Source organism: Ammodytes marinus, assembly GCF_949987685.1.
Source record: "Ammodytes marinus genome assembly, chromosome: 20".
NCBI lineage: Eukaryota > Metazoa > Chordata > Actinopteri > Uranoscopiformes > Ammodytidae > Ammodytes > Ammodytes marinus.
This window is the reverse complement of record NC_137224.1, coordinates 1787117-1800035: the sequence shown is the minus strand read 5'-3', so window position 1 is coordinate 1800035 and position 12919 is coordinate 1787117. Positions and strand designations below refer to the sequence as shown.

At 40.5% G+C, this 12919-nt stretch overlaps 1 protein-coding gene across 1 annotated transcript in view; it reads right to left on the bottom strand.

The window, feature by feature from the left end:
* The window catches only part of grnb (granulin b), a gene marked incomplete at its 3' end in the record, with an annotated part of 16647 nt that extends 4232 nt beyond the window's left edge, over nucleotides 1–12415 (bottom strand). Inside the window, exons 1-8 of the mRNA XM_080049590.1 lie at nucleotides 12282–12415; nucleotides 11976–12049; nucleotides 9367–9519; nucleotides 8006–8146; nucleotides 4839–4952; nucleotides 3894–4035; nucleotides 2417–2526; nucleotides 1016–1145 (exon numbers count right to left, since the gene is read on the bottom strand). Coding sequence (XP_079905716.1) covers nucleotides 1016–1145; nucleotides 2417–2526; nucleotides 3894–4035; nucleotides 4839–4952; nucleotides 8006–8146; nucleotides 9367–9519; nucleotides 11976–11978 — 793 coding nt within the window. The 5' untranslated portion in view covers nucleotides 11979–12049; nucleotides 12282–12415. The remainder of the gene's footprint in view (nucleotides 1–1015; nucleotides 1146–2416; nucleotides 2527–3893; nucleotides 4036–4838; nucleotides 4953–8005; nucleotides 8147–9366; nucleotides 9520–11975; nucleotides 12050–12281) is intronic.
* Nucleotides 12416–12919: the final 504 nt, after the last annotated feature.

The window sequence follows — 12919 nt, the reverse complement described above, 5'->3', positions numbered from 1 at the left end:
CACACACACACACACACACACACACACACACACACTCAGTAGCACACACACACACACACACACACAGTAGCACACACACACACACAGTAGCACACACACACACACACAGTAGCACACACACACACACAGTAGCACACACACACACTCAGTAGCACACACACACACACACTCAGTAGCACACACACACACACACACACACACACTCAGTAGCACGCACACACACACACACACTCAGTAGCACGCACACACACACACACACTCAGTAGCACACACACACACACACACACACACACTCAGTAGCACACACACACACACTCAGTAGCACACACACACACACACACACACACTCAGTAGCACACACACACAGTAGCACACACACACACACACACACACACACACACACACACACACACACACACACACACACACACACACACACACACACACACACACACTTTGTTCTTGGGGCTGCTATGTTTATCACTGTATTGTCTTGGCCTTTTGAATGTATGTACAATTTTTATCTGTTGTTGCGTCCCATTGTGAAGCGCTTTGTGACCCTGGTCTGCGAAGGGCGCTCTATAAATAAAGTTTACTTACTTACTTACACACACACACACACACACACTCAGTAGCACACACACACACACACACACACACACACACACTCAGTTGCACACACACACACACACACTCAGTTGCACACACACACACACACACACACACACACACTCAGTTGCACACACACACTCAGTTGCACACACACACTCAGTTGCACACACACACACACACACACTCAGTTGCACACACACACACTCACTCAGTTACACACACACACACACACACACACACACACACACACACACACACACACACACACACACACACACACACACACACACACACACACACACACACACACACACACACACACACACACACACACACACACACACACACACACACACACACACACACACACACACACACTCAGTTACACACACACACACCTTACCGTCATTAGGAGTCGCCAGAATCTTCTTCATCATCGGCAGCTCGTTGTCTCCAGACTTACAGACGCCGTGTTCCATGTCACATTCTGTGTTACTAGGGCAACAGTGGAGACGGTCGCTGCAGCAACTGGCCTGAACATGATCGAAACAACAGATGCTTTATTAGTGTGAAAAAACTGTTTTGTTTTTTAAACCCCCATGGACACAAACACACAGTTTGAGTCTCACACTATATGGACCTTTGTTTAAAGCTGCAGTGTGTAGAATTTTGGGTTTTATTTCCTGGCAGATTTTGTAGAAAGTAATTATAATATCCATAAGTACATTTAATTTAGTGCATAATAGCTGAAATTTTTTTTTTTCAATTATTATTTTTTCCCTCAGAAAGGGTCTCATATATGTCCATATTTCTGCATATTTTGGACCAAGGCCTAGTGCCGCCATCTTGAAAGTGTCATAGTTGGAATGTCATCAGGTGCATTGTTTAACATTTAGAATTGTTCTTGTCCTTGAAGGCCACTGTAGCTTCTGTTATTATTCGAAAGGGTTGGGGTTACCCAGGGAGCGTTGCATTCTAGAACTTTGTAGAACTTTCTTGATGATGTCATATTACACACTGCACCTTTAAGTGCTCAGCTTGAGTCTCACACAATGGACCTTTGTTTAAGTCCAATAATGCACGCAAATTTAAGCAATTTTTCCCTGGCAAGATGATTAAAATATCAAATCAAATAAGGATAGTTGCATTTTATTTTTTTAAGATCATTTTTGTGGGAGTTTTTATGCTTTTTATTGGACAGTGTGTAGAGACAGAGATTTAGTGGGGCAGAGAGGGGAATGACATGCAGAGAACGACCCGGGTGCTGTGAAGAGGACTGAGCCTAGTCTATGGCCTCTATAACATGTTCTTAAAACGAACTCAAATGAATGAGGCATTGGGCCTGTATGAGCCATCAGTCAAATTAACAAATAAAACTAAATACATAATTATATATATATATATTTTTAAAGATATTTTTTTGGCATTTTTATGCTTTATTGATAGTGTAGACAGAGGTGAAATGGGGCAGAGAGGGGAGTGACATGCAGAGAACGACCGCGGGCTTGAATCGAACCCGGGTCCGCTGCTGGCCGAGGCCCATGGGGGGGACGCCCTACCAACTGAGCTAAGGGTGCCCCCTACATACATAACATTTTAACATAACATTTCTATCTCAGTGAACCTGGGGGTAGGGGCAGACAGACAGACAGACAGACAGACAGACAGACAGACAGACAGACAGACAGACAGAGACACACCCTGTCTAGTTATCCCAGTGTACCTGGGGGTAGGGAGGGACAGACAGACAGACAGACAGACAGACAGACAGACAGACACACACAGTCTAGTTATCCCAGTGTACCTGGGGGTAGGGGCAGCAGCCGTACTCTCCGCTGGTGAGCAGGCAGCAGGTGTAGGAGTCAGGACAGCTGCTCTTCTCCCCGGGACACATCACTGAACCCTCTGGAGAGGCTGGAGGTACACAGGGAAATACAACACTTTTATTAAAAAAAAAATGTTCAGCTATTATGCACTAAATTAAATGTACTTATGGATATTATAATTACTTTCTACAACATCTGCTAGGAAATAAAACCCACAATTCTACACACTGCAGGTTTAAGTTTAATTAAGGTGTTTTTTTTAAAGGTGCTACGAGGAACTTTTAAATATTTCTGAAACAGTCTAATAACCGGAGAGGCTGCAGACACACAGAAAGGCAATGTCTTAGTGATTCAATCATTGATAATATCGATAAAAAGATTTATTTTGCTTTGGCCATATTCCATATCCACAAAAGTCAAATTAAATGTTTGTACCTTAGTATCTATTTAGTATTTTATTTGTTAAACTAAAAAAATGTCACATGAAGTTATATTATATTCTAGTTATTCGTGTACATGCTTTGGACGCCCCAAGACATTTTGTTGATAAAGAAAGGGGATGTCCTAGAGGAAGAGCTCCAGGGGCGCTGTACTATGGCTGACCCTGCGCTCTGACCCCCTCTGGAGTGTGTCTGTCTGTCTGTCTGTCTGTCTGTCTGTCTGTACTATGGCTGACCCTGCGCTCTGACCCCCTCTGGAGTGTGTCTGTCTGTCTGTCTGTCTGTCTGTCTGTACTATGGCTGACCCTGCGCTCTGACCCCCTCTGGAGTGTGGGAACTTGAGAGGGGAGATGAGAAAAGACTAATTTCAAATGTGCCTCCTGTAAATTTACCAATAATGATAACTTAACCTAAATACAGCTTTTATTATATTAGTAGAACAGTATCATCAGCTTGTTTCAATGTGGTTATGGACCGTTTACCAGTTAGACAGACAGACAGACAGACAGTTACACACACAGACAGTTAGACAGACATACACAGACAGTTAGACAGACAGACACAGACAGTTGGACACACACAGACAGTTAGACACACACACAGACAGTTAGACAGACACACACACACACACACACACACACACAGACAGACAGACAGACAGTTACACACACACACACAGAGACAGACAGACAGACAGTTATACACACACACACACAGTCAGACAGTTAGACACACACAAACACACACACACACACACACACACACACAGAGACAGTTAGACAGACAGATAATTAGACACACACACACACACACACACACACACACACACAGACAGTTAGACAGACAGACACAGACAGACAGTCAGACACACACACACACACACACACACACAGACAGACACACACATACATACAGTTAGACAGACAGACAAAGACAGACAGTTAGACACACAAACACACACACACAGACAGTTAGACAGACAGATAGTTACACACACACAAATAGACATTCCCACCTGGCGTGTCCTTCCTCCGTCTCGCCGGCAGTTTCTCCCTCATGGGGACATGTTGCCATGGCGACTGCAGACAGCGGGAGTGAGTGATGTCACACTTTGCTCCCTCGGGACAACAGTGGAGATGGTCCTCACAACACACAGCCTGGAGAGGAGAGAGACTTTAATATACACTCTGTCTGTCTGTCTGTCTGTCTGTCTGTCTGTCTGTCTGTCTGTCCTGTCCTCACAACACACAGCCTGGAGGGGAGAGGGGGGGAGACTTTAATACACTGTCTGTCTGTCTGTCTGTCTGTCTTGTCCTCACAAGACACAGCCTGGAGGAGAGAGGGGGGAGACTTTAATATACACTCTGTCTGTCTGTCTGTCTGTCTGTCTGTCTGTCTGTCTGTCTGTCTGTCTGTCCTCACAACACACAGCCTGGAGAGGAGAGGGGGGAAAGACTTTAATATAGACTCTGTCTGTCTGTCTGTCTGTCTGTCTGTCTGTCCATTTATCATTTAAATGTAACAGACGCACACATTTTGAAAATAACCTCACAACTAAACCACATTCTTGAACCTCAAAGTATATTCCCTGCATGTTTTCTTTGTATTTCTTATCCATGTGCGTGAGCAAGCGTGCATGCGTAGTCTGCGTACATGACTTAGCAAGACTGTGTGTGTGTAGTTAGCTCAGAGATTGAGAGAAATTACGCATTTCTTATCCATGTTCATGCATGAGTACATGAGCAAGCTTGTGTGTGTGTGTGTGTGTGTGTGTGTGTGTGTGTGTGTGTGTGTGTGTGTGTGTGTGTGTGTGTGTAATGAGTGAGTGAGTTGAGTGCCTGTGAAATGAGTGAGTGAGTGAGTTGAGTGCCTGCGTGCGTGCGTGCGTGCGTGCGTGCATGCGTGCGTGTGTGTGTGTGTGTGTGTTGATAGCTCGCACACACACATATCTGAATCTGACCTTGGCCAGTGGACAGCAGCCCCAGGACCCGTCCAGCAGTTCACAGCAGGTGGTTTCATCAGGACACTCTGACTCTTTGTCTGGACAGAGCACTGCCTTCACTCGCTGCTCGGCCTGCAGCGATCACACAGAACAGAAAAGAGTTTATCACACACTAAGTCAGAGAGGCAGACAGGCAGACAGACAGACAGGCATAGAGACAGACAGACAGGCATAGAGACAGACAGCCAGACAGACAGACATAGAGAGAGACAGACAGACAGACATAGAGAGAGACAGACAGACAGGCATAGAGAGAGAGACAGACAGACAAGCATAGAGAGAGACAGACAGACAAGCATAGAGAGAGACAGACATAGAGAGAGACAGACAGACAGACAGGCATAGAGACAGACAGACAGACAGACAGACAGACAGACAGACAGACAGACATAGAGAGACAGACAGACAGGCATAGAGAGAGACAGACAGACAGACAGGCATAGAGAGAGACAGACAGACAGGCATAGAGACAGACAGACAGACAGACAGACAGACAGGCATAGAGAGAGACAGACAGACAGACAGGCATAGAGAGAGACAGACAGACAGACAGGCACAGAGAGAGAGAGAGACAGACAGACAGACAGACAGACAGGCATAGAGACAGACAGACAGACAGGCATAGAGAGAGACAGACAGACAGACAGACAGACATAGAGAGAGACAGACAGACAGACAGACATAGAGAGAGAGACAGACAGACACTACTGTCTACTGGTCCATACTAACACAGACACACACTACAGAGCACCGCCTTCACTCCCTCCTCTGTCTACAGCGATCACACAAAGACAACATTTTTCTAAAAAAACATCCAAATCTGAGCAAGTGGTACAGTGCAACGTTTGACATGTTCCTTTTTGAAAGTGACTTGAAACAGTTAATGAACCATCAAAAGAGTTGATACACACACACACACACACACACACACACACACACACACACACACACACACACACACACACACACACACACACACACACACACACACACACACACACACACACACACACACACACACACACACACACACACACACACACACACACACACACACACACACACACACACACACACACACACACACACACACACACACACACACACACACACACACACACAGCGGATTGTGTATCAAAGGAACTGAGGATTAATCTCAATCAACTAATCATTTAATCGCCTCATGGTTTCTACTCTGGTTCTCTTGATGTAGTGCAGGGGAGAGGGGATTTGTAGGGCTTAATAGTTTGTCATGAATATTTTTAACAAAGCAAACATTTGTATTAAATCTACATTATATATTGAAGCATAAAGCACAATCAATTTAACATTTTTGCAAACTTCCCTATTTCTATGAACTATTCTAAGAAAGAAAAACTTTTACTATGCTTTTATTTGCTATGCCCACTGTAAAGCACTCTGGGACCATATCTGTAAAAAGCGCTATATAAATAAAAGGTTACTTACATACTTATTTCTGGTTTAGATAATCTACATTTTTATTTTTATTTTTTTTAACCTTTATTTAAAGAGGTAAATCCCATTGAGACCGAAGACTCTTTTGCAAGGGAGACCTGTTTTCCTTTCCCACGTTACCATTCATACACCGATAGCAGGCTAACTATCGACATTCACACGAGGCAAGGTGGGTGAAGTGTCTTGCCCAAGGACACAACAACTATGACACAGGTGGCAGGGCGGGGATTGAACCTCCAACCCTTTCATCATCAGCCGACCCGCTCTACCAACTGAGCCACAGTCGCCCCTATACATATTAATAATCACTACTGAAAATAACCCTAAAAAACTGGTGAATTTGCTATTTTTACTGTATATAACAGGGCTAAAGTGTAGAGTGTGGCTTGAGGGCGGCTCTACAGTGAGGGACACGGTTAGATATTAAAACATAAAGGATTTCATGCTGTTATCTGCTTTGAAGAACGGGCAGATTTCACAGACGTTTGCTTCAGGTGATGAGATAGTATCTAGTGTGGAAAGTTGATTTATTTTAGATTTGGAAGGTGCAGAAATGAAAGCTATTTAAAAAGGGAAATAGTTGAGTATCAGTATCATTTTAGTTTGGTTTAATTTTACTTGTATCAGCTCCACAAAACTCCCTCTGTATTTCTCAGTATGGCAGCGTTTACAAACTGGTGTCGCCCCCCTCTCCCCCTGACACTGGTGCAGGAGCTCAGAAAAATCCCCAAGAAGAGCCCAAGAAATGTTTCAGTTGTTGATTCTACTGCTAAGAAAAAACCTGGACTTAAAGAAGGTGTAAAATCCATGCGCTATCACTGAAGGCTTTAACTCATGTAGATGCACCGACAGTGTTGTTTTAATTACTCAGAATTCTTCATGGGGGGCGACAGAAGTTACGCACTATAGCTTTAAATACTGTAATAGTGTGCTTGGTAATTACTTATTTAAGTAATTCATGTTTAATTTGCACTTTGAACTAATCGTTCTACAAGTCTAAAGGTACACTTCAATATATTGGGCCTTCCTTAGTGTTGGGTAACACAACAGAGATAATAATTAACTTGGGCTGCATTTCAAATCCCCATACGTTCTACTATTTAGTATGGTAGAAAAAAAAGATTAAGGATTCTTGTGGTCAGATTTAGTATGCTTAAAAATACCCTGGTGTCTACTACGTGCGGAAAAGATTTTTGCATTGTCTGATTACTTTCCCCCTACATTAGTACCTTGCCTCGTGTGAATGTCGATAGTTAGCCTGCTGCTATCGGTGTATGAAAGTGTGTGTGAATGGTAACGTGGGAAAGGAAAACAGGTCTCCCTTGAAAAAGAGTCTTCGGCCTCAATGGGATTTACCTGTATAAATATAAAAAAAAAAAAAAAAAAAAAAGTCTTACCTAGTAAGTAAGTAAGTAAGTAAAGTTTATTTATATAGCGCCTCTCACAGACCAGGGTCACAAAGCGCTTCACATTAAAAAAAAAACACAATAAAACGACACATATACAGAGTCTGTAACAAAGAAGAGTTTCCTAAGAACGTACAAAATATAATACTATACAATATAATACAGAGTACATAGACATGGATCTAGAAAGCCTGTTTGAACAAGTGCGTCTCATTCACTTTTGTAATGTGTATTCTATTCTACCTGAGGTTTGATGGGTGCCTGCTTGGTGGGGACTCGTCTGACCAGCGGCAGACTGTGGGTCTTATTGACACATTTAGAATGAACCAGGTCACACACCGTCCCCTCATAGCAGCAGTGCAGGTGGTCCGAACAACACTCAGCCTGGGAACAATATATGGGGAGAAATAGTTTGGTGATGATTAGACAGTTGTTCAGAGAATTATGGCTACTGGATGGATTTTGCTTATTTTTCCACAGAGAAAAAGTACACCATAGTTGGTGAGGATAGGTTAAAGGGATACTTCACCCATACGGAACCAGCGTTCTATCATTATAAAATCGCTATTATAATATAATGAATGAGGTTTTTCTTCCCTCAGTCTTCCCTTAGTCTTCCCTTGGCCCAGCTGTCCTGTTAATCCTAACCCTTACTGTGATGTCACAAGAAGGAAACTGTAGGGTTAGACAGTGAGACCATAAAACACTCTTTCTGCCTTTTCTCAGGCTAAGATGATCCAATTAAAAAAAATTCTGCACATTTATACTAAATAGGATCTCAGAGTTCAATACACCTTCATATTCCCACCGGTGAAGTAGGTCTTTAAGAAAACCCATAGAGTAGAGTCACGTGACAACAGTTTATCTTTCAGTTTATGCAAATTAGGTTAACACAATGACACTGGTGACATGACATTTTCAGATCATCTCATGCATAGAATCAGCAACAAGTACAGTAGCAGGCAAGTACTACCACCGTTAGCTTTAACATTACTTTCTAACTTTAAAAAAGGAGCTACCGTCCAGAGCCCTTAGGTCGTCTGGGACAGGTCTACTTACAGTCCCCAGAGTTAGGACTAAACAAGGAGAAGCAGCTTTTAGTTATTATGCACCAAAAATCTGGAACAAACTCCCAGAAAACTTGAGGTCTGCTGCAACTCTCAGCTCTTTTAAATCGAGTCTGAAGACTTTTTTGTTTCCATTTTAACCTGCAATTTTTATTTTATGTGCTTCTTTTATTAGCTTTTAAATGTTTTATAATGTGTTTTATGTATTCTAATCTTGCCCCTGTAAAGCACTTTGAGTGGCCTTGTGTCTGAATTGTGCTATATAAATAAACTTGCCTTGCCTACGAGGAACTTTCTTAAACAGTCTTATTTTTCCTCTGATGATCATAAATTACAAACAGTAAACAAGACCATTTAGTGCAAAGAATGCTATTTTTATACAGTTTCTCTTAATGCCTTTGTCATGGGGTATACGCTCACCCAGGAACAACAGCTGGCGTAGTAAAAAACACTACCGCTTTTGTCCAAAGGGGGCGCAAGAATGAACGCAAACTGAAAAATCCTCATAGCACCTTTAAATATTTCTCAGTAACTTACGTGAGGCAGGGGGCAGCAGCCATAGCTTCCCTCTGTGTTCTTACAGCAGGTGTTCTTGTCTTCACACATTCCGCCATCGGGACAAACCAGAGCTGAGCCCAGGGACAGGGACAGAGACAGCAGGGCTAAGGACAGGAGGGCCATCCGCACACACTGGGACACACACTGGGACACCAAGAGAGATAATCACTTTAAAATACTTAATATATTCATTTTCATTTCATTTCATTTTCATTTTTTATTTTATTTCAGACATATCAAAAACAATACGAAACTAAATGAAAAGCACAAAAAAACAACAAACAATGTATGTTTAAAAGACTTCACAAAAAAAAAGAAAAAAAAAGAAAACAAATTATCTGTATTGATGTGACATGCCCGAAAAGGAGCAGGAAGAAGTATACACTTATTTAATCCTACCCCTTTTCCATAGTAAAAAAAATGTTATGCCAGTATACAGCTACACCTAGAGCCAGGAGGGCCATCCGCACACACTGGGACACAAACACACAAGGCAAGGCAAGGCAAGGCAAGTTTATTTCTATAGCACAATTCAGACACAAGGCCATTCAAAGTGCTTTACAGGGGCAAGATTAAAATACATCCAAGTATAGAATACACATTAGAAAAGTGAATGAGAAATTAAACATTAAAATAGAAGAGAAAAACATTTAAACAGGTGGTTGCTGGCTCACTGAGAGATATTCACTTTAAAATACTTTATATATATTCATGAATGTTATGCCAGTATACAGTTACACCTAGAGACAGGAGGGCTAAGACCATGATATTAATATTATAGTCCTATTGGGAGAAATAATTCTGAATCGGCAAAAATTGCAATTGGCAGCTTAAATATTTTGTCTAAATTGCAATCAGTGCACCCCTATTCATTTTTCTACAATAATTACTGCACACACTATGATAAAATATTAATTGAGAATCTCAAATGAGACCAAGATGACATGCTCAAAAGGTAATTAGAGCGAAATGCATGGGTTAAGGTTATGCAAGTTTTTCGATCATACTTTGTGTGCTACAAAATGTATTTTTGTGCTACTGAATATTTTGCTTGCTAGCACCAGTGCTGTCAAAAAATAAGAGTACAGCTCTGTGGAGAGATATTTAGTTTTTATGTGTTATTATGCTGTGTATGTAAACAAGGGGGCCCACCGTACCTAGAAAAAACTAATTTTATTTTCAAGCATTTACATACTAATAAAAACATACTTAATATCTAAGAATATTAACTGCAACTAAACCAAAGTGTTTTAAAGGACGTCTATCGAGTTAAACATGTTGCATAACGTCAGGAAAGTCAAGAAGATAAACTGGTTATTTGGCATTTAAGGAAGAACGGTAAGTGACTGATTGTTTTGCCAAGTCATTCAGCCAGTCAGTCAACTTCAGCCGAAATGTGGCCGCTGATAAGGAAATGCAGAAAGTGACTCTACACAGCTGAGAGCGAAAACAAGTATCTAGGCAAGGCAAGGCAAGGCAATTTTATTTATAGAGCACATTTCAGGCACAGGGCCACTCAAGGTGCTTCACAGGGTTAAAATCAAATAAAGAATACAAATACAAAAAAAAGGAACAAATTTAAAACATGGATAAAAATACAACATTTAAATAAAAGAATTAAAACATTTTACCAAAAAAACAAAAAATAAAAAAAACATTTACAGGTTAAAAGGGAAACAAGAACGTTTTGAGACCCGATTTAAAAGAGCTGAGAGTCTCTAGTAGTATAGTAGGACATATGTATCATTTGTAATTCTATATTCTTATAAATGTCATTTTATATGTTTTATACGTTATGTTAAATTCTTACTAATATTGCAAAAAAATTTAAATAGATATACAATGACTGATGCATTTAAGGGATCACTAATTGTATTGACTTTATTGATTAAACACTGCTAGCTTTTGAATTTCAGTCTGTGTGTGTGTGTGTGTGTGTGTGTGTGTGTGTGTGTGTGTGTGTGTGTGTGTGTGTCATCTTCTTAACCTATAAATACATTACACTAAATATACAGTTACTGATGCATTTTAAGGGATCATCACTAATCTTATTGACTTCATAAACACTGCTAGCTTGTGAATTTCAGTCTGTGTGTGTGTGTGTCTGTCATCTTCTTAACCTATAATAATACATCCTAATATTTCTGTTTGTATTAATCTAAACTAAAGCCCTTTCTCTTGCCTCGAAATACATTCTATTTGGTTTTGTGAATTACAGATTCCACAATATTTTTAAATAGTTTGAAACTATGAAAGACTAGTTACTGTATACATTTTCTTTGTTTTTTTACTATCTCTTAAATGCAAATTCTAATGTCTAATCGTGATGTATTTCATGCCCCTGTAAAGCACTTTGAATGGCCTTGTGTCTGAATTGTGCTATAGAAATAAACCTACCTTGCCTTGCCTTTAAAAAAACACACATAGAGTAAACACAATGCACTATTCACCTCTGAAATGCAACTAGTGGAGCAGACACTTAACAGACAATTAAAAAAGCTACTAGAGTACATGTACTTTCCACCATTGCATCTTAAAATATATTAAAAATATTAAAGTTTAGTCAAAATAGATAGTGAATACTTTACCATGGCGAGGAGATGTAATTGGAGTTGAGCTATTATGAACACAACACTCTTCGCAGCATACTCCTCTTCACAACCTAAACAACGGCAATTAAAACACACATTTAGACACCGAGATACAACCGGAAAATAGCGTTAAAATTCAGTTATTAACGTATAACAACGGTAATCACACGATAACAAATTGAGCTCGCTAGGACAAAAACAACTTAGCACAGCAGGCTAGGTGGCTAACAAGAGGAAGCTAACCGGTTTGAATGACTTTCAACCAACGCATTTGTTTTTCTTCTTCGCTGGTGTATTTCTTACCTGGGAGGTTTCAGTTTGATACGTCCAGCTTTCGTCACATATATGTCGGCTGTTATAATGCCAAGGAGCGCGAAGAAGAGCTGTCTATTGGTGTCTGAAGATGTTTTTTTCTTCCTTTATTTGCGACTCACCAGTTCAACTCAATAATCACATGACAGGCGCACACGTGACCTGCTGCTTTTAAAGGGACAGGACACTGTTGTTATGGAGACCGAAACTGTGAAGGGTTCGACAGGCCTAAAATAAATATAGAAATACATTAAAATATGATTAAATACACAAATAAAATAAATAAATGCTTAAATGAATGCATACACGTAGCCTATATTTATATAATATATTTAATTTATAATTAAACCTGCAGTGTGTAGAATTTTGGGTTTTATTTCCAAGCAGATTTTGTAGAAAGTAATTATAATATCCATAAGTACATTTAATTTAGTGCATAATAGCTGAAAAACATTTTGAGAATTATTTTTTTTCCCTTAGAAAGGGCTTCATATATGTCCATATTTCTGCATATTTTGGACCAAGGCCTAGTGCCGCCATCTTGAAAGTGTCATAGTTGGAATGTCATCAGGTGCATTGTTTAAAATTTAGAATTGTTCTTGTCCTTGAAGGCCACTGTAGCTTCTGTT